The following is a 21,042-nucleotide window of genomic DNA, read 5'->3' as shown; positions in this document are numbered from 1 at the left end:
CCGATCAGATTTCCAGTTTTTTCGATTTTTATCTATCCGGAATGCCAGATATTTTTCTTCAATTTCTCTAAAGATTGTATGGTGTGTGTTAGATTGTCAATTTATTAATATACACACCCTAGCAATTTTCTCAGAGTTTCCAATCAGTTTTATCATAATTGGGAAAAAATTGAACATACGTGTGTGGTACATTGGTAATTTTTTTTAAAATGTTACAATCAGTCAGAAAAAATTGATTGCAATTCTTAAATTGAACAGATATTTAAAAAATTGTTTGGTGTGTGTGGCCACCTTTAGGCATATGTGTGAGGGGAATGTTAAAGTGAGGCACAAGTAAGGAGGAAAGCATAGGCATAGGTGAGCGGGATTGGTTAGTGTTAGGAATAGATATGGAGAAGGTTAGAAGTAGGCATTGGTGAAAGGGGGTGGTTAGAGATAGGCATAGATGTGTGTGAACGTTAGGCATAGGTGTGTGGGGGGTAAAGTTAGTGTTAGGCATCAGTGTGGTGGAAGACTAGAATTAGGCACAGGTGAGGGTGGAAGGTTGGAGAAAGACATGAGTGAGGGTGACAGGGGGGTAAAGTTAGTGTTAGGCATCAGTGTGGTGGAAGACTAGAATTGGGCACAGGTGAGGGTCGAAGCTTGGAGAAAGACATAAGTGAGGGTGACAGGGGGGTAAAGTTAGTGTTAGGCATCAGTGTTGTGGAAGACTAGAATTGGGCACAGGTGAGGGTGGAAGGTTGGAGAAAGACATAAGTGAGGGTGACAGGGGGGTAAAGTTAGTGTTAGGCATAGGTCTGGCAGAAGACTAGAATTGGGCACAGTAGAGGCTGGAAGGTTGGAGTTAGACATAAGTGAGGGTGACAGTGGGGTAAAGTTAGTATTAGGCATAGGTGTGGCAGAAGACTAGAACTGGCCACAGGAGAGGGTGGAAGGTTGGAGTTAGCAACAGATGTAAGGTGAAGGTTATAGAGAGGTATAAGTAAAGGTTGGAGCTAGGCATAGGTGAGGGGGAAAGGTTAGAGATGGGAATAGGTAAGGGCAGAAGGTTGGCATTAAGCACAGGTGTGAGGGAAGGGTTAGAGATAGGCATAAGATTAATGGCAGTGGCATAGCTATAGACCTCTGGGCCCGATGCAGAATTTGAACCTGGGCCCCCCAACACCAATATACGTGTGACATAGTTCGTAAAAAGTCCACCCTTGATGATAACAATCATCTCTGCTGAGAAACTAGCAAGAGTACAGCGGCCCCCAATGCCACCCAACGCCTCAGCCAGCGATTTGTCCGATCGCTGCCACTCACCTCGGCTACCAAGTGACATCAATCATGCGTAGCTCTGTTGACCCTTTATGGCAATTTAGCAGATAGGTCTACTGACTATAATATGCATATGTTTTACTGGAAGGCTAGAATTAGGCACAGGTGAAGGGGAAGGTTGGAGTTAGGCATAGGTGTAAGTGGGGAGGGCAGTTAGAATTTGGCACAGGTGGGGTAGATTAAAGTTAGGAATTGGTGTTGGGAAAAGGCAGGTTAGAGATAGGCATATATGTAAAGGGAGGGTTGGAGTTAGGCATAGGTGAGGGGTTAAGGATGGAGTTAGACATATGGGAGGAGGCAAGGTTGGATTTAGGCATAGGATGGAGGACAAGGTTGCAGTTGGACATAGGTGAGGGGGAAAGGTTGGAGTTAGACAAAGATGAAGGAGGAAGGTTGTAATTAGGCACTAGTGTGAGGTGAAAGCTGGAGTATGGCATAGGAATGAGGGGAAGGTTAGAGTTAGGGATAGGTGTTGGGGGGAGATTAGAATTAGGCATAGTTGTGGGATGAACAGAGGTTAGAGTTAGGCATAGATGAAAAGGAAAGGTTGGAGTTAGAGTTAGGTAAGGGGAGAAGGTTGGAGTTAGGCAAAGGTGTGAGGAGAAGGTTAAAATTATGCTTAGCTGAGGGGAGAAAGGTTAAACTATAGGATTGGGTGGAAGGTTAGAGTTAGACATAGGTGAGGGGGGAAGGTTGGAGTTAGGCATGGGATTAGGTGGAAGGTTAGCATTAGACATAGCTGAGGGGAAAAGGTTGAAGGATAGGATTGGGGGGAAGGTTAGAGTTAGACATAAGTGAAGGGGGAAGGTTGGAGTGTGTTAGGCATGAGATTAGGAGGAAGGTTAGCATTAGACATAGGTGAGGGGAAAGGTTGGAGACATACGATTTGGGGGGAAGCTTAGACATAGGTGTGGGTGAAGGGTAGAATTAAGCACAGACAAGGTGAAAAGGTTGGAGTTAGACATAAGTAAGGGGGTAAGGTTGGAGTTAGACATCAGTAAGGGGGTAAGGTTGGAGTTAGACATACTGTAAGTGAGGGGGTAAGGTTGGAGTTAGGCATAAGTAAGGGGTAAGGTTGGAGTTAGACATAAGTAAGGGGGTAAGGTTGGAGTTAGGGATAGGTGGCTAGGCAGGTTAGAATTGGGGATAGATTATAATTAGGCATAGGTGTGGGGGAAGGGAGGTTAGACTTAGATATAGGTGATGGGGAGAATTGGAGTTAGACATAGGTGACGGAGAAGGTGGTAGTTATGTATAGGATTGGGAGGAAGGTTGAAATTAGGCACTGGTGTGAAGGGAAGATTTTAGTTTATGATTGGGGGGAGGTTAGTAGTGTTAGACATAGGTGAAGGGGGGAGATTGAAATTAGGTACAGGTATAAAGGAAAGGTTTGAGTTAGCCATATGATTGGGGGGAAGGTTAGAGTTAGACATAGGTGAGGGGGGGGGGAAGTTACAGTTATACATAGGTAGGGTGGAAGGTTAGGGTTAGACATAGGTGTGAGGAAATTCTTAGTGTTAGAGTAGGTTTGGGGGATCAGAATAAGTTGGCCAGGTGAGACTTATGGATTTAGGGTTAATGTTAAGGCCATACAGCCCGGAAATATCAGCACCAGAAAATAGCATTATCACAGACAGATGCTAACCAGCCCCGTTTCTTGCCCCGTGCGGAGCGTGCCGCCGCCCGGGGCGCTGTTGGGAGGGGGGCGCTATAATGGAGGGGGGAGCCGGAGCCGCGGGGAGGGCAGCCCGACCTCTCCCTCCCTCTCCTCTCCCGGGCGCCCTCCGTGCTCCCCCCTCAGATGCAGAGTCCGTGAGCAGCAGGGAAGCGCTGTTTACAACTCACCGGCTGCCTGGCTCCAAGCGCTGCTCTCTTGCCGCTGGTCTCCTCTCTCTCTCTGTATACGTACTGATACACGCTGCTTCCTGTAGCCGGAAGCAGCGTGTATCAGTATGTATACAGAGGGAGGAGACCAGCGGCGAGAGAGCAGCGCTTGGAGCCAGGCAGCCGGTGAGTTGTAAACAGCGCTTCCCTGCTGCTCACGGACTCTGCATCTGAGGGGGGAGCACGGAGGGCGCCCGGGAGAGGAGAGGGAGGGAGAGGTCGGGCTGCCCTCCCTGCGGCTCCCCCCTCCATTATTGGGGGCACCTACCTAATCTAACCTACGCTGGGGGGCAGCTGCTAATCTAACCTACGCTGGGGGGCATCTACCTATCTAACCTACACTGGGGGGCACCTACCTAATCTAACCTACACTGGGGGGCAGCTACCTATCTAACCTATACTGGGGGCAGCTACCTAATCTAACCTACGCTGGGGGGCAGCTACCTATCTAACCTATACTGGGGGCAGCTACCTAATCTAACCTACGCTGGGGGGCAGCTACCTATCTAACCTACACTGGGGGGCACCTACCTAATCTAACCTACGCTGGGGGGCAGCTACCTATCTAACCTACACTGGGGGCCAGCTACCTATCTAACCTACACTGGGGGGCAGCTACCTAATATAACCAACACTGGGGGGGCAGCTACCTATCTAACCTACACTGGGGGGCAGCTACCTAATCTAACCTATACTGGGGGGCACCTACCTAACCTATACTGGGGGGCACCTACCTAACCTATACTGGGGGGGCAGCTACCTTATCTAACCTATACTGGGGGGCAGCTACCTAATCTAACCTATTCTGGGGGGCACCTGTCTAATCTAGCCTATACTAGGGGGCACCTACCTAATCTAACCTATACTGAGAGGCACCTACCTATCTAACCTAGGGGGGGGGGGGCGCAATTTTTACACCCTCGCCCTGGGTGCATTTTAGCCTAGAAACTGCACTGATGCTAACCTTCCCACTCCTCCCAAAACTTGAAAAGAAGCTTGGGCTCAGTATAGCTTTACACTAGCAGAGCACAACAGCACACAGTAGTGTGAAGTCTCGCATTACACGGGCTGCAGTCTGGATGTAAAACGCGGTAGTTGGTGATGAGAGACAAAACATGGGAAAAGGGGAGGTCAGGGTGAATATTCTGACAAGTACATGATATTACATTCCAGAGCCGTGGCTCCTGCTCCGGGTTTCCTTCCGAAGTTTCTTATTCACGAAGGGGAGAAAAAAGAAAGAAAATCTGACTTCTTAGTGAAGCATAAGTAATGTAAGAGGATGAATGCCTTTCGTGAACGCTGCAGTGGCGTTCCTGGCACACCATCCCCTCTGATGGCCGGACTGGTGAAACTTAACTCCTTCCTCACCTGAGCTACTGGGACTGACGCTTCGAGGAACTTCAGGTTAAGGTCCCACATGAAGCACAGCTCTGATCACTAACACACTCATAATATGTCATAAAATGTACTGTCTGGCCACACACAGATTTAAAAAACACTTCAAAAATACATATATATTTTCAAAATAATTGTAGCTCTTCAGTAAAGATTTGACCAAAGAGCAACTGCTGATAAACTTGCTATCTGTCCCTAAAAATGATCAGTGCTCTAAAGAAATTGGACATTTTCTGATTCATCCTTGCTATACAATGCTTATTGAAACACAGATGAAATTATTTATTTTTATAGATATGTACATACCTTCCAACTTTTTGCGATAAGAAAGAGGGGCACTTAAGCCACATCCCTGCCACACCCCTAATCACGCCCCCTGAACACCCTTAGTCATGCATACCATAAAGATTTCATGAGAAAAATATGTTGTTTTATACATCAAACCACATTGATCTTTTCTATCTTGGTTCATTTTCCTTCATATTAACACTTAAAAATAAGAAATGTATCAAAGGATGGGAATAAAGTTTAGAGTCAGTTAATTACATTTTTCAATAGAAAAATACATATATTTATTATTTACACCGATCTGTACATCAATCCTGAAAGAGGGACAAATGAGGAAGAAAGTGGGACAGAGGGACTGAGTTCCCAAAGAGGGTCTGTCCCTCCAAAAGAGGGACAGCTGAGAGCTATGATATGTATATTAGTATTTGTATAGCACTAACATCTTCCCCAGTGCTTTACAGAGTATAAAGTCATGTCACTGTCTCTCAGAGGGGCTCACAATCTAAATTGTGCCACTGCCCTATGTCCATGACAGTCTAGGGTACATTTAGGGGGGTTCAGGGGTGTGGGAGGAAACTGAGTGGCTGGAGGAAACCCATAAATACATGAGCAGGCTGGTATATATATATATATATATATATATATATATATATATATATATATATATATATATATATATCCAGCAGGTTCCAAAATACAGGGGTTTTGTGTGTGTGTGTTGGAATAGGTCATTCAGAAACCTATTCATTTGCGGTCTCTAGTCATATAGAAAGACACATAAATACGTATCTATACAGACAAATATAGAAGTATAAATAAGTATGTATAGACAAATATAAAAATATTAGTTAGTCTTTTACATATAATTTATTTGATGTTATTATAGAGTTGACACTTTTTCCACAGCACTTTACGGAGAACATTGAACCAATCGCATCATGTGCTGTCTCTCAAAGGGTTTCACCGCCCAATATCCCTCTGGGCTAAAGGCGAATAAGTCAGCGTCAACAAAGTAGTAGGCACAACATAACTGTGTTACATTTTAATGACGTTGGCACATGGTAGTGATAGCAGTTAGTTTCCGCAGCTAGTAGCTGGAAACTCAGTTGGTTTTGTGTCATCTCCCAGTCTTTGATGGGTAATCAACTAATTAAACAAAGACAGGAACATGCTCTAGGTATGATAGTGTTTCTCTCACTGGTCATTTAACCCAGAAGGCTGGAGCTACTACTAGACAGAAGTGGCGTACTTGCAAAAAGGGCGTCGGGGGAAAAAAGGGTGCGGGGTGTAAGCGATAAGTGGCAATAACGTTTATAAGAAATAATGTGTTGTATTTCGTTTACAATAATGTTTTACAAATTAAAAAACATAATGTGTATGAGTTCACAAATTGTAAAAACAATAATCTTCCCTATTTTAAAAGTGAAACTTATAATAACGTTTGTTAAAAAAGGATAATATATGTATAATAATTATAATTGTATAATATTGTGTATAACCTTCATTTATTGTTTCTTCATGTAATAAAAGCTGAAAATATTGTTTGTAACAAAGAAAAATAACTGTAGTAAAACATTCCTAAATATTACTAACATTTTAGTACAACTAAACCTAACCTTACTCTCACACAGAACCCTCCCTGTACCTATCCCTAACCCCTAGACCCCCCTGGTGGTGCCTAACCCTAACCACCCTCCTGGTGGTGCCTAACCCTAACCACCCCCCCCTGGTGATGCCTAACCCTAAGACCCCCTGGTGGTGCCTAACCCTAAGACCCCCCTGGTGGTGCCTAACCCTAACCACCCTCCTGGTGGTGCCTAACCCTAACCACCCCCACTGGTTATGCCTAACCCTAAGACCCCCCTGGTGGTGCCTAACCCTAAGACCCCCCTGGTGGTGCCTAACCCCTAGACCCCCCTAGTGGTGCCTAAACCTAACCACCCCCCTGGTGTTGCCTAACCCTAACCCCCCTGGTGGTGCCTAACCCTAAGACCCCCCTGGTGGTGCCTAACCCTAAATCTCCCCTGGTGGTGACTAACCCTAACCACCCCCCTGGTGGTGCCTAACCCTAAGACCCCCCTGGTGGTGCCTAACCCTAAATCCCCCCTGGTGGTGCCTAACCCTAAGTCCCCCTTTAATGATCACTTTATTGTGTGGATAATAATGTTTTACAAATAGTGACTGTAAAACAAATTGCGATTTACTTACTGATCGCTTTATTATGTGAATAATAATGTTTTACAAACAGGAAGTCATAAAATTTTAAACAACGTTTTAGTTACATACTATAGATATGTTCAATATATTTGTAAACGTGATTTGTCATGGGCGCAGTTATAAACCGTTAATAATCTCCGGCGCAGTTATAAAACGTTAATGATCTCCGGGCGCAGTTATCAAACGTTAATAATCTCCGGCGCCCTTTTTTCCTGTTCGGCGCCCATTAAACGATATTTATTATGGGAGTGAATGGCGGCGCCCTTTTTGTCCACTAGCTGCCAGCGCCCTTTTTTCCTGTTACCACAGAAGTGCTAGCAACCCTACCTAGCCAATGTGCTGTCAGATACAAACACACACGCACGCACGCACGCACGCACGCACGCACACACGTGTCAATAAACACAAAAACACTGTATAATAACTGTAATAATGAAAGTGGTGTTTGAGATAAATAGATAGATAGATAGATAGATAGATCCACTAGGCTACACTGTATTCTATTAAAACAATAATTAATTTATAAATTGATTTCTGATCCCTTAAACTTAAAAAATAATGAATTTATCCTAATCTCTCTCTTTTATTGCAAAACTGATCGCATACATTATTTTGAAAAAGTGTGTTCATTCTTTCACAGCAGAACTTCGAAAATGTCAATTTTCTCCCTTATCATGCGGACAGGAAGCTTATATTGCATAAGGATATATATTTTTTTTTCTTTCAATTTCCCCCCCTAATTGCAGCTATAAAACCATGACTGTGAAAAGCAGATACAGCATCAAGCCCTGAAAGTCAGGAGAGAAGAGAGAGAGGGATAAAAAAAATAAAAAAAAATCCAAACATTGCATGATAGTCTGTAAGCAATTCCATCTGTCAAGCTGAAATTTTAGGCTAATAGCCTGTGGCGATCTTTCGTTCTCTCTCTCTCTCTCACTCTGCCTCCGACGTCCACTACCTGACTTCTTTGTCCTGTTAAATCTCCTCTTTCTACTCTGGGAAAAAAAAGGAACTAAAAAAAAGGAAGGGAGAACCTTACAAACTATATTCATGAGAGAGATGAGGTCCTAATTTTAGCCGACTTACTTTGAAGTGGAGCAGTGGGCTCTTATTTAAAAAAAAAAAAAACAGATGAGGGGGGGGGAGTTGAAGACATCGCTGTTAGCTGATGACTTTTCATCTCAGCTTCACCTTGCCACTGGGTCTCTGAGAGATTGGTTCATTGTCAAGGAGTTTTTTTTTTTACCCATGATTCCATATGCTATGGACCCGGCTACATGTTGCCCAACATGCCAGTGCAAATGTTTTCTCAATTAGGTGTCTTATCTCCTGTGAGTTAGCATCAGATGAGGCTTGCTGACAGCATAATGGCAGGAAAGAGTTCTGATGGCTCCATCAAATGGCAGCTCTGCTATGACATCTCAGCCAGGACTTGGTGGATGGTAAGTTGGCAGACGGAATGCATTTTTTTTCCCTCTCTCTCTCTCACTCACTCTTTTTCTTCTTTCCCTCCCTCTTTGACAAAATGTCCCAGACCTCACATTTATCAAATTAACATTTGATTTTTTTTTCCTCTTCTCACTCTTCAATGAGTCCGCCTCGCTTTTGCCCCACTTGTTTTTTTTTCTCCGTGTCACTTAATAACAAGGGGACTATTGATGCCTGCCAGAGGATGCATCGTCCTGCTGTTACTAAAGCAAATAATGAACCTTTCTGTGGTAGTCCCAGACTGATCTGCCTGCTTAGTTTAAAAAAAAAAAGTTTGGTCAATTTTTGTGTTGTGGAAAAAAATGTTGATCAGGCTTTGAAAATAATAATTAAAAAAATTGAAGTTTTAAGTGTTGAGAAATGGATGAAAGGAAGTCTAGGTGTTGCTGGGAAAATCTTCTCATTTCTGGCTAATTACGTCTTTGGGAACAGCAGGCTTTCATCCGAGTTCTCCTGAACTTTTCCTCGTCCCCCCTCCAGTTTTGTTTACATTTGAGCAGGTTACAGCGCTATAATACTCCGGATCCAAGTGTTAAAGATCTCTCATAATCTGGCTCCTCGCTGGTGTTTGGCTTAATTAAAGGAAAAAAAAAATCTGGGGCTGAGTTATCTCGCACACGGTGGTCACTCAGGCCAGGTCCCCTTTGACATCTTGGATCCATAAGACGAATAGGCAAAAAAAAAAATTTACAGAGAGAAAAAGAGACAGGCGGACAATTGGCCATTGTTGAGCGAGATACGCATCTCTCGCTGAGAAGAGAGTCGTCAGATCAGTGCGGTCCCTGGTAGTCATTAAGAGCGTTGTCCGTTAGGGATTAATTCATTAGCGCTGCCGTTCGGAGTTGGTCGTAATTATTATTCTTGGGGCAAGCGTGAATTCTTCGAGTGAGAGAGAAAGTTTGCAAGCAGGACAATGGGCGCATTATTCACTCTTAACTAGACCGTGAACTGCAGCGCTTTTCAGTGCATATCAGTTCAAACTGGCTGCTGAGTTGGGATTCCAAGACAAGTCTTGGTCATTTTTATTGTACCCGTTCTGACGACGACCGCCTGTTTTTTTTTTGTTTGTTTGTTTGTTTCCCCCCTCTGTTCCACTGACGCTGTCCTTCAAATATTTGGATTTCTGACGATTAAGGGTTATGCATGATTTTTTTTTTATGCTAAAGAGTAGCGGTGCCTTTTGTTTTGGCAGACTGGCACTTTGCATCGTGGTTTTGCTGATTGTAAGATTGTTTTTTTGGATGCTGACTTGTCTGTTGTTGCACCTTTTCTACCTATTTGAAGTTTTGGCATATATTAGGTATGACAGGCAGCTTGCTGATTTCACGATGAGAAACTGGGTAACTATTTAGGCAAGTTTTCCAAAATGCTCCTATTTACCTACTTTGACAAGTCTGTAAAGAGAGAAAACAGATTATTGCAATTTGTCATGCTACTGGCTTAACTGTCATGTCTGTTCCATTAAATTCTGATTCGACTATGTTAGGCAAACGCCTGTATTGGAATGTTCAGTTGTAATGATCACCTGTTTCATGAGACAAGTAAATATGATTGACAATGTAAACTAGTTAAAGTTACCATTTATTCACTAACTAAATACACATTTGTGATGCAGGGCAGATTATTATTATTCTATAAATGATATAGGATAACTTTGAGGCAAAATTACATCGCATTTGAGACGAGGTTTAAAAAGTCCAGGCAACCATTGCTGAGCTATCTGCAGTGGAAAAAAAAATTGTTACTTATTTTAATCTGACACTTTTACATAAAGTTGCACAAAAACTGTATATACGCTGCAAAGTATTGAGGATATTAAGCATTACTCTGTCCTTGAATGTTGCTTATTAATTCAACATGGCAGCATCCAGTGTGAATTTTGCATGGCACTTAGAGTAATAATTTGGACACTGATCTGTAGGATAAGAATTGTTATTTTGCTTGAGTAATTATTGCATGGCTGATTTTTCACTTGAAATATGGTCAGATAAATAACATAACGATGGAAATGTTTGGAAATGCACTTGACTAAAAATAAGAATTCTTCAAAGTATCAGAAAAAAACTTAGAACCTTTGCAAACTTGTACATGAGACTCTTCTCCTACAAAACCCCACCCATATACGGGTATATACATATACACATATATCTACACATGCAAACATATACAAATAGCACAATGCATATCATAAGTAATGATAAAGGCATCATTTGAAACTGTTAACTATAAGACTATAAGTTGCTTTTGACTTTTCACTTGTTTTCACTTACTGTTACGTTTTTATGTCTATTGCTATTATATGTTTTTATATTATATAGTTTTGTGTTGACTGTTTAATATGTGATTATTTGTATTTGTTGAAAGCCTGTATGTAGACTTCAGTGTTATTTTTGAGAGAAAAAGAAATGCTTTTACCCATTGTTTTATGCTGTGCTTGTGTGGTCAAGTATAACTTTATTTTTTTTTATTTTTTCCCCCCTAATACTGTATGCATGAGATGGTAGTATTTTGATTCCCCACTGCTGTAAAATGATGTCATTGTTTACAGGGAGGAAAATCATCTAAGATAAGCAGATTCATCTTTCTCGTAATGCAACTTAAGATTCACAAAAACGCTGATCTCAGATACTAATTAAAAGTATACTAACGACTGTTAGGTTAGGAAGGATTATATTGGAAACTACATTTGTGACTCCCACAGGAGGAGCCAAAGGTGAACCTGTGCTTAGTTGCCAGGGTACCACAATTTTGGTTTGGGGGGACACATGTGACCATGGTGGATTTACGTGCCACTGCAAGTTTTTGTGTTTCTAGAAATAGAACATAACTGACAAAACTGACTTTTTACTAATGCAATTTACTGTGATGGGCAGACACAGTTATCCGTAATAAGAAGTTCGTAAATTCAGGTTAGATTATTTATTTTTAAAAAAAATGAAAAATGGTTGCTATGGGTTACAGCATTTTCCCCCTGATCTCTTGCACGTTGGGTACCAGTAGGAGTTGTGGTTCACCATGAACTTGCTGGGCAATCTCAGAGGAATTTCAGAGCAAGACTTGAGCGCGTATTTGATGAATTGACTCTAAGAGCAAAGCAATGAGCCCAGAAACTTTTATTAGTCAATCAGCATCCACTAGTTCAGTTTCAGTAAAAATAATGTGTCATTGGTTGCTATGGGTTACGCCACTTGGTGCGGTCCATTGAACAAGCTATTTAAAGTTCGCAGGTGTAACCTTTCCCTGATTTCAAAGAACAACTTTAAGTTTTGTTTCTGGAAAAGAACCTGACCCAATTGTTTTATAAAAATCCATCTTCAGCTCTTAATAATGACCAGCTCTTCATAACTTAAAGGAAATCGAAAGTCTAAAATAAAAAAAGCAGTTTAATATACCTGGGGCTTCCCCCTGCAGTCCTCCTGTGCCCGCGCTGCCCTTCCGTTTCCCTCCAGCCAGCAGCAACCAGCCAGCAGCAACGACCCCTCAAAGTTGGCCGGCCATGAGCCTCCTCATTGTGTCCCCATGCACGGCAGTAATCTGTGCATGCGCAGTACGGGAGAATCGCTACTGTGCATGCGCAGAGCACTCCCAGCGCCGGGAGTGTGAATAGGGTGCATGCGGCTCTAGGGCAGCGCATGTGCAGTAACCTACGACTGGCCACGACCGTCCAGCTTTGTGGGGTCACCGCTGCTGGCTGGAGGGTCTTGGAAGGACGTGTCAGGCACAGGATGGCTAACTTTTTACTTAAGTAACCCTTTAAAGGGACTCCGAGCAGTGCAGAAACTATGGAAAGATGCACATCATTTTAAAGCTCTCTTTCTCCTCTTTCCAATGATATATAAACCACCACCCTACGCATTTTAGTTTTCGCTATTTTCGCGATTGAAATTGCAGCGGCCGCGATTTCGATTGCGAAAATAGAAAAAACTAAAAGGTGTAGGGCAACGATTTAGGTGTCGTCAGAAAGAGGAGAAAGAGAGCTTTAAAATGATATCCATCAAGCCATAGTTATATTGTATTACAGAGGACGACACTTTCCCCAGTGTCAGCAGCTCCATTCTGCTGAATGCAGCTGCTGACTTTGACAAAAAGTCGCCCTGTGTAATACAATATAACTATGGCTTGATGGATATCATTTTAAAGCTCTCTTTCTCCTCTTTCTGACGACACCTAAATCGTTGCCCTACGCCTTTTAGTTTTTTCTATTTTCGCGATCGAAATCGCAGCCGCGGCAATTTCAATCACGAAAATAGCGAAAACTAAAAGGCGTAGGGTGGCGGTTTATATATCATTGGAAAGAGGAGAAAGAGAGCTTTAAAATGATGTGCATCTTTCCATAGTTTCTGCACTGCTCGGAGTCCCTTTAAGTGCTCTGTCGTTAATAATAATGATCACTGTATTCCCATTCAGTAGACCCAATCAAATGTGAAATATGGAGTTTTGGAGACAATGACTCCCCTGAGTGGCTCTTGCGTAATTTTATACCCTAGAAGCAAAGCGTACTTTCATCATGAAAAGGAAGGAGCTCTAGCAAGGGCCAAAAGTCACAACAGTTCAAAAAGTTCTAAAAAAAAACTCAGAAGGAGTTAGAAGCTGTCATGCTCGTCAGCAGTTCAGGGGTTAATACTTCTCAAGAGGCTTTAAGGGGGGCATTTCATCCGAACCCAGCGAGTGACAAGTGAGGAGGCGCTGGGGGACGCAGCGAAATTATACTAATTGGTTAATAAAGAGTTCAACTTGCCTGCCTCAATGACAGTCTGCTCCACTTCTTTCTTTCTGTTTTACGCCCATCAAATGTATTTTAAGACCTGCAGCTCTTGTTTCCGTCGTAAGAAGTCTTTAAAAAATGTTCAAGGAAAAATAAAAATACAGATTTATTTAGTCTTTCTGACAACCTATTATGCTGGTGGCCACACACAACTCAATTCCGATCATCGTTAGATGAAACAATGGATTCATTGAAACGATAGCATCTAGGCATAATCGAACTGACGAGCCAAGAATGGTGAAATAGGTTTGTTTTATGGAATGGGAAACACAGAAAATGTCTAATTGATAGATTAGGCCATTTTAAACCATCGAAATGATGCTTTCGGATTCTTTTGCGATCCTTTTCAAACTACCGATAGTTTAAGCAGACAGCGTTAGCATCTACACATGTGGGGCCAGCATCGGATTGCCAGCTCTTTAGGGCAGGGTTCTCGTCTCCTCCTGGTTCATACTGTTGTTATCATTGTTCGTTGAAAGTTTGTAATCTGCTAACCTGTTTTATTACATGTCTATCGATGCGTTTTATGTTGGCGTTTGATGAATAAAGATGAATGATAATATAAAGATGATTTATCTTGTGTATTTTTATGGAGTGGTCCTGTTACACAGCACTTTCCAGAGTACATAGACCTTCTAGTTCTCTTATCCCCAACAGACCTCACAGTCTAATACACAGATCATTATCAAAAGAGTAAATAAAAAAACAAATACCTTCCAAAGTTGTCATGTAGCGCTTTACGTTCCTTATTTGTGTCTTTGGTCACTTGTTAAGATTTATTGAGGTGCTTTAAATAATCACAGACAACTCATATTAAGTAAATGTAATGGTCACAGTAACCTGACCCGTCAGCACGATGAATTAGGGGGAACTGTCTGACATATTCAATTGAGTTGGATATAAAGACTCTAGGAACCTCATAGACATAAAACAAATATATAGAGTTCTCAAGTGATTCGTAGATTATAGATGTGTTCATCAAAACGATGACACAGTAATAACTGAGAATATCGTCATTCCAAAAAAACGGCCCCTTAATTAATATTATATATGTTAAAATGTCATTAAAGAGGCACTGTAGTGTAGCGGTGGCTGGGTAGTGTAATGGTTAAGGGTTCTGCCTCTGACACAGGAGACCTGGGTTCGAATCTCGGCTCTGCCTGTTCAGTAAGCCAGAACCTATTCAGTAGGAGACCTTAGGCAAGACTTCCTGCTACTGGCTATAGAGTGCGTCGCATCCTAGTGGCTGCAGCTCTGGCGCTTTGAGTCCGCCAAGAGAAAAGCGCGATATAAATGTTCTGTGTTTGTTAGTGACATACAGTAGAATGTAGTAAATTATTTGGGATACCCATTTTTATGGTAATTTTCCTGGTTTCAGCATGAGAAGCTTGTACTTCTTATACCTATATATTGGTATGTATCCTCCCAGTGATGCGTAGCCTAAGCTAATTAGTCATGCAGAATTCCCCCCCCCCCTCCCCCTTCCTTCCCGAGCATTCTGGGAGACCAGGTATATTTTGTACTGGCTGCAGAACTCTCAGTAACCAAATATTCTGCTGAGCTGCATCTGCCAGGACTAAAAATGTCGCCACCTGTGGTAAATTTCAGAATGTAAATCAGGGAAAGGAAAGTTTTTACAATGGCCAAACACAGACTAAATCCTGTATAGTGAAACCTGACTGTCCCTGCGTCATCCACTTTCCCTGTCTGTCCATCCGTGGCTTATTTGTACTGAGCATGTGCGCAGTACAGACAGCCGTTGGGACGGTCGGGTCAGGGAGCAGGGCGGCCGTGTGCTGTGTGACTGGTGGCCGTAATTTCACTACCTAGAGCCTAGAGAACCTAGAGAACAGGCTTAGGTAGACTAGTAATATATAAATAAATATTGTAAAAAATAAGCAATTTTATTCATTAGGGTATTTTCAGTACAGATCCTCTTTCACACCCAATGCTCCTGTAGTATCAGTAACAGTTCTGTCGGCTCAGGAATTCATGGACATGCCTTGCTCTGACTTTACATATATTTAACAGACAGGTTCCCTTAACATTAAAAAGACGACAACCTGTAACCTGGCAGGTAACATTAGGAGGAGTTTAGACAAGCATAAGTTGAAGTTCTGGTCTGGAAGCTTGATTGGGGCTATGGGAGTCATTTATAAGATAATACCTGCTGATGACAGCATTCTGCTTTTCCACAATTCCAACTGGTTACCGTGGGCAGCACTACACTGGGACACTGGCCTCCCCTGGGAATCATTGTGTCCCTCTAATTGCCCCCCCCTTGGCCCACTCAGTAACAACTGTAGGTAACTTTTCTTCAATACATGCACCATAATTTGGTGATAATCTGCTCCACTCAAAAGCTTCTGAGTTCTTTTTGTGATGTTTACATTTGGTTTCTTGCTGAACTAGCTGTCCTTAATTTTATCAGCTGAGTTAGGCAGAAAATATCCAAAGCTTGACATACAAACCTTGATTTTGAACACCCAAATGGGCCCAACCAGCCAGCCATTGTGCCCCCAATCCCCCCCCCCCCCACCCACCACCACCACCACACACACACACAATTTTAAAGCTATTTCCCTTCTGCACTTTTGGGTTCAGTGCTGTCTACATTACAATCTGGAACATGCATGCAGCCGGTGGTTACAGAGAGGAGTCATCTCTCCACTTCAGTCTGCAACCTGCTGTGCATGTCTTAAAGGGCCTGGGTGTTGAAATAAAACTTTTTTTCAAAGGTGAAATCTGTACCTTTTAGTGCTCTCTGTAATGTCACACCTCAGTAACTCTCTTTTTCCTGTGCATGTAGTTAGCTGCACAGAACAGGATACATTGCCACTTTTTAGAGGAGTTTCACCTGTACTAATCAGAAAACTGAGACAGACACATAATCCTCATTGTGCTGGCAGCAAGGCTGTGCAGCGGGCTATCTCTGCAGACACAACCATGGCAACTATTTTCAAATATTTATAAAATGTGTTGAGAAGTGGTCTAAACTAAGAAGACAGCCTTTTTTATCAACTAAAGTAGAATATAATTTTAGGAGGCCATCAGCCATATTCCTTTCACTGTGAGTCCTTTAAGTTGTCTAAAAGCATTATAAACACATGATATTTAAACAGTGTTTTAAAGTGTTAATCATTAGGCTGATTTCTTCAGAAGAATAAAAAAAAATGGACACATTGGGCTCAATCCAATTCATTCGTCTTATCAATGAAATGCCTTTTACGGCACCAGAAAACAAGAAAATACTCATAATAGATTTGACAGGACTTTTTCACTTACTTTTTGGTACTTTTCTAATTGCAGAGTGCTGAAAAGTTATTCTAAATAGAAGATGAAAAATTATCTCCTAGAAGAAAACTTAACTAGGGTCATTTTTTTTAAATTCTTCAACACTGTGTACAGCCATTACTACTGCAGAATAACCTCCTTCAGTTTAGTAAGGCTTCCATAATCTATATATTTGATTTTTTGATGAGATAAGTAATCGCTAAAATTAGACTAATACATATATTGGTAGTATGCACAAATGATCAGTAAGTCATCGATTGAAATACTTAGGCCCTTATCCAATTAACTTTTTCCCCCGGTAGGTAAAAAGTGATATTAAACCTATTTTGAGTATTTTCTTGCTTGCTGGGAGCTTTTAATGTATTTTATAAGCACATTTTGAATATATATCCTTTGAATAAAAATCAGAAAGCATAATAGGATATAAGTCTTGGTATCTGCATTAGTTTATATGTACATCATTTTTTTTTTCAATTTCAAAACCAAAAAATAAACTACCAACTTTCCATCCACCACACAATGAGCGACATTGTTGCAATCCAACTGACCATAATTTTCCGCCACGAAACTGTACAATAAGGGCCCTTTTCCAGGGGCATAGCAATAGGGGTTGCAGAGGTTGCAACCGCATCGGGGCCCTTGGGCCAGAGGGGCCCCGAAGGGCTTTCTCTCAAGTGCAGTATTAGCTCTCTATTGATCCTGTGCTCATAATAATCACTTCTATTGATACTTTGAATAGTAGTAATCATTAACAAAGTGTTCCCCATCCCCTTCTTGCATCTCTGACACTGTAGTTGTCATTGGCAGGTTTTGGTGCGCTGTATCAATTGTTATGTATGGAGTGCTTGGGGGGCCCCATTGTCAAACTTGCATCTGGGCCCACAGCTCCTTAGCTACGCCACTGCCCTTTTCCACAAGCAATCACTAACGTTTGCGCTAAACGCTAGCGATTGCGATTTAGCAAAGTCCTAATTTTCCCCGGCAATTGTGATTACGATTTTGCTATGCAATGCACTGCATAGCAAAATTGCTGCAAAAATCGCTCCGTGGCGCGATTTCGCTTTAGTAAAAAATGAATTGCGGTAGTGGAAATTACTTACCGCGATTCCTATGTTATTATGCAAACCGTAGCAATTTAAAAATCACTAGCGATTTGCGATTCTGCGTCGCAATCACCGCTAGTGGAAAAGGGCCCTAAATTAGAACATTTTGACAACTGCTGTTTCTCAAAAGTGAAATATGAGTCAAACAACAAAAGTGGCCCATATACAGCAACTTTAAAACCCAATTCCAGAATTTCTACTGTCTTTCGAAGTTTCAACTTTTCCAACACCCAGCCTAAATATGTATCAAGTTACCCCCTACCCCTGAGAAGACTGTCTATTTCCTACTTATACCAGATCAATCTATTCCAGTTTCACCCTAAGTCCTGGACTACACGTTCTTTCTATGAGGAATAACGGGAGGGATGTTGAGCAACAGGTTAGCTATGCTCCTCCTACAATTCCATAGCACATCTCAGAACCCCCACAATGATCCTTGAATTCCACTTCCTCCCCCAGCACATTTACAGCAAAATCTAGAAAGCAGGACCCCCGCATATGCTCAGAGACTGAAACAGAACTTGTATTGGGACACTCCTGGAGATGGGACATCCGTTTCCATGGTGTAAACAGCAGCTGCCCAGAGAGAGATCACTTAAGCTACACATACACTTTTAATCGTTTTGTACTAGTCCATCTCCTCATGGGGGATTCTCTGGGTTTTCTTTATTTTCAAGAACACTTACTGAACGGCAGTTGCTCAGTCCAACCGCCAGAATAGTGTGTGAGCGAGGGGGCTGGCCATCCGACATCCTTGTAGAGATCCTTGCCACAGAGTGCTTTTAATAGAATAACGGCAGTAAGGCACTTTATGTTTCACCATGAGAAAAAGGACTGGTCCAAAACCTGCCAGTAACAGTGAAGCACCATCAGATTAAAATCAGTTACTGTACAATAAATGACTACATAGAAATAAGATTATTTACATTTTATTCTGGAAAAAAATGTACATCTTTTATGTATGTATACATATTTATTTTATATTTTTCATCATAATGCCCCTTTGAGATCCAATCTAATATTCCACCGCCCACTGCAGCGCCGGTTGATTTGCTGTGTTCAATGCTCATCCTGGTATCGCACATCGTTACTGACGCACACCCAATCAAGCACGTCGGCCCAAGATTTATCAGCATGTCCAATCGATGCATGTGACTAATTTTGGCCCAACATTTTTTGCATGGACAATCGGGCATGCTTTTGTTGGCAACGATTTTCATCCAATTCAATAATAATGATGAAAACGGATAGCCGGTCAGCTGCCAAGTCACATGATGTACGGGCCACCTTTAGACTTTAAAACATGGATGCTGACAGCTTGTGTTTTTTGTAAGAATATTAGTATTGTTTTCAGTCTACGGTTACTATATGCAGTAAAGAACAGCTAGGTTTAAAGTAGTGGCATTGCTCGCAAAAAGCACATAACGTGATTCAAAGTTGTGCTTTTGGATAAGTCTACTGGCCTGATCCAATTCACTTTTTTTCCTAGGTGATATTTTCCCATCTTATCAATATAATGTCTTTTAAAGAGACTCTGGAGTCTCTTTTTGTTTCCTGTTTTTTAATTTAGTCCTGTTCAGCATTAAATTCTAGGTGGATTTGCCACAGCACGAGTGTTTTATACCAGAGAAATAGACCTGCAAAGTTTCACGACTTTGCAGATCGCAGATTCTGCTTTCCTGGGGAGGCAGAGCTTTGCACTGTAGCTCTGCCTCTGCTCGCACCAATCTCCACCTCTCCCTGCCTCTCCCCGCCCCTCTCAGTAAAAGAAGACTGAGAGGGGCGGGGAGAAGCGGAGATCGGCAGAGATTAACTTGCGTAGAGGCAGAGCTACTGCCCAAAGCTCTGCCTCTACCCGGAAAGAGGATCTGCCGAGCACATGAACTGTGCAGGGCTATTTCTCTGGTTTAAAACACTTGTTCTGCCACAGGATTGCGGTGAATCCACTTCGAATTTAATGCTGAACAGGACTAAATTAAAAAAAACAGGAAACAAAAAGAGACTTCAGAGTCTCTTTAAGCCAGCAACAAGCAAGAGAATAATAATTTTAACAGTACCTTTTCACCTATTTTTTGGTACTTTTTCAATTGCACAGTACTAATAAGTTATTTTAAACAGAATATGAAAATATATCTTCTAGGTCTAATAGAAAACTTAGGTGAAAAAGTACACTGGATCAGGCCCTATGGCCATTATTCAATTCACTTTCTTCTCTTAAGTTTTCTCCTAGGTTATATTTCATACCTCATCAATAAAATGGCTTTTAAGCCACCAGAAAGCAAGCAAGTACCAACAATTTTGGTAGTACTTTTTCACCTCTCCTAAGCATTGCCATCCCTATGCACCTGATTTTTCACTTAGACCAAACCTTAAAGGGGCACTATGTCGAAAAATTGTAAAATTAATACGCAAACATGTGCAAACATAAACTAATAAGAACTACGTTTTTTCCAGAGTAAAATGAGCCATAAATTACTTTTCTTCTATGTTGCTGTAACTTACAGTAGGTAGTAGAAATCTGACAGAAGCGACAGGTTTTGGACTAGACCATCTCTTCGTGGGGGGGATTTTCAGGGATTTATTTATTTTCAAAAGCATTTAGTGAATGGCACATTGCTCTGTCCAACTGCCAAAACTCTGTGTGGCGAGCAGGGAAGCATTTAAAAAAACATCATTGTCCTTTTTAGGAAATATATTTATAAAGAATAAAAGCCTTGCTGAGCCCCTATGAAGAGATGGACTAGTCCAAAACCTGTCGCTTCTGTACTACCTACTGTAAGTGACAGCAACATAAGAGAAAAGTAATTTATGGCTCATTTTACTCTGGAAAGAATATACTTCTTATTTGTCTATGTTTGCACATATTTTAAATTTTACAATTTCTTGCAGTAGTGCGCCTTTAACCTTTTACATTCTTCCTAATGCTAAAAGTTACTATCATTGACCATAACTTAACCCAACAATAAAGGGTTCCTTCACTGTAGGCAATGTTAATTCAAGCAAACCACTGGACACTGCCGTCCAACAACTGCTGGCTAGGCTTTCCTATTCAGGGATATAGCTACCGTTGACACTGGTGTGGTGCAGGGCGGTATGCTACCAGTGGATGGTGCCATGCACAATGCAGAGCTCAGTCCTGTGGTGTAGCAGCAGGCGGTGCAGAGATAGTGACTGCACCAGGGACGAGGAGCAGAGGTGGTCCAGATGGGGTCCTCCTTCAACTGCTGCATTAGCTCTTCATACAGTGGTAATGATCACCTTTTTTTGTGCTTTGAATATTGGTAACTA

The 21,042-nt window shown here is 41.9% G+C and overlaps 1 protein-coding gene across 2 annotated transcripts in view; it reads left to right on the top strand.

Moving 5' to 3' along the window:
• Positions 1 to 8,325: 8,325 nt before the first annotated feature.
• The window catches only part of NFIA (nuclear factor I A), a 678,234-nt gene continuing 665,517 nt past the window's right edge, over positions 8,326 to 21,042 (top strand). Inside the window, exon 1 of one of the 2 annotated variants that reach the window (XM_068239372.1) lies at positions 8,326 to 8,546. In XM_068239372.1, coding sequence (XP_068095473.1) covers positions 8,451 to 8,546 — 96 coding nt within the window. In that variant the 5' untranslated portion in view covers positions 8,326 to 8,450. The remainder of the gene's footprint in view (positions 8,547 to 21,042) is intronic. The other variant, XM_068239376.1, reaches the window with a different exon arrangement.

Source organism: Hyperolius riggenbachi, chromosome 6, assembly GCF_040937935.1.
Source record: "Hyperolius riggenbachi isolate aHypRig1 chromosome 6, aHypRig1.pri, whole genome shotgun sequence".
In the NCBI taxonomy this organism is placed as follows: Eukaryota; Metazoa; Chordata; class Amphibia; order Anura; family Hyperoliidae; genus Hyperolius; species Hyperolius riggenbachi.
This window is presented reverse-complemented; position numbering and strand designations above follow the sequence as displayed.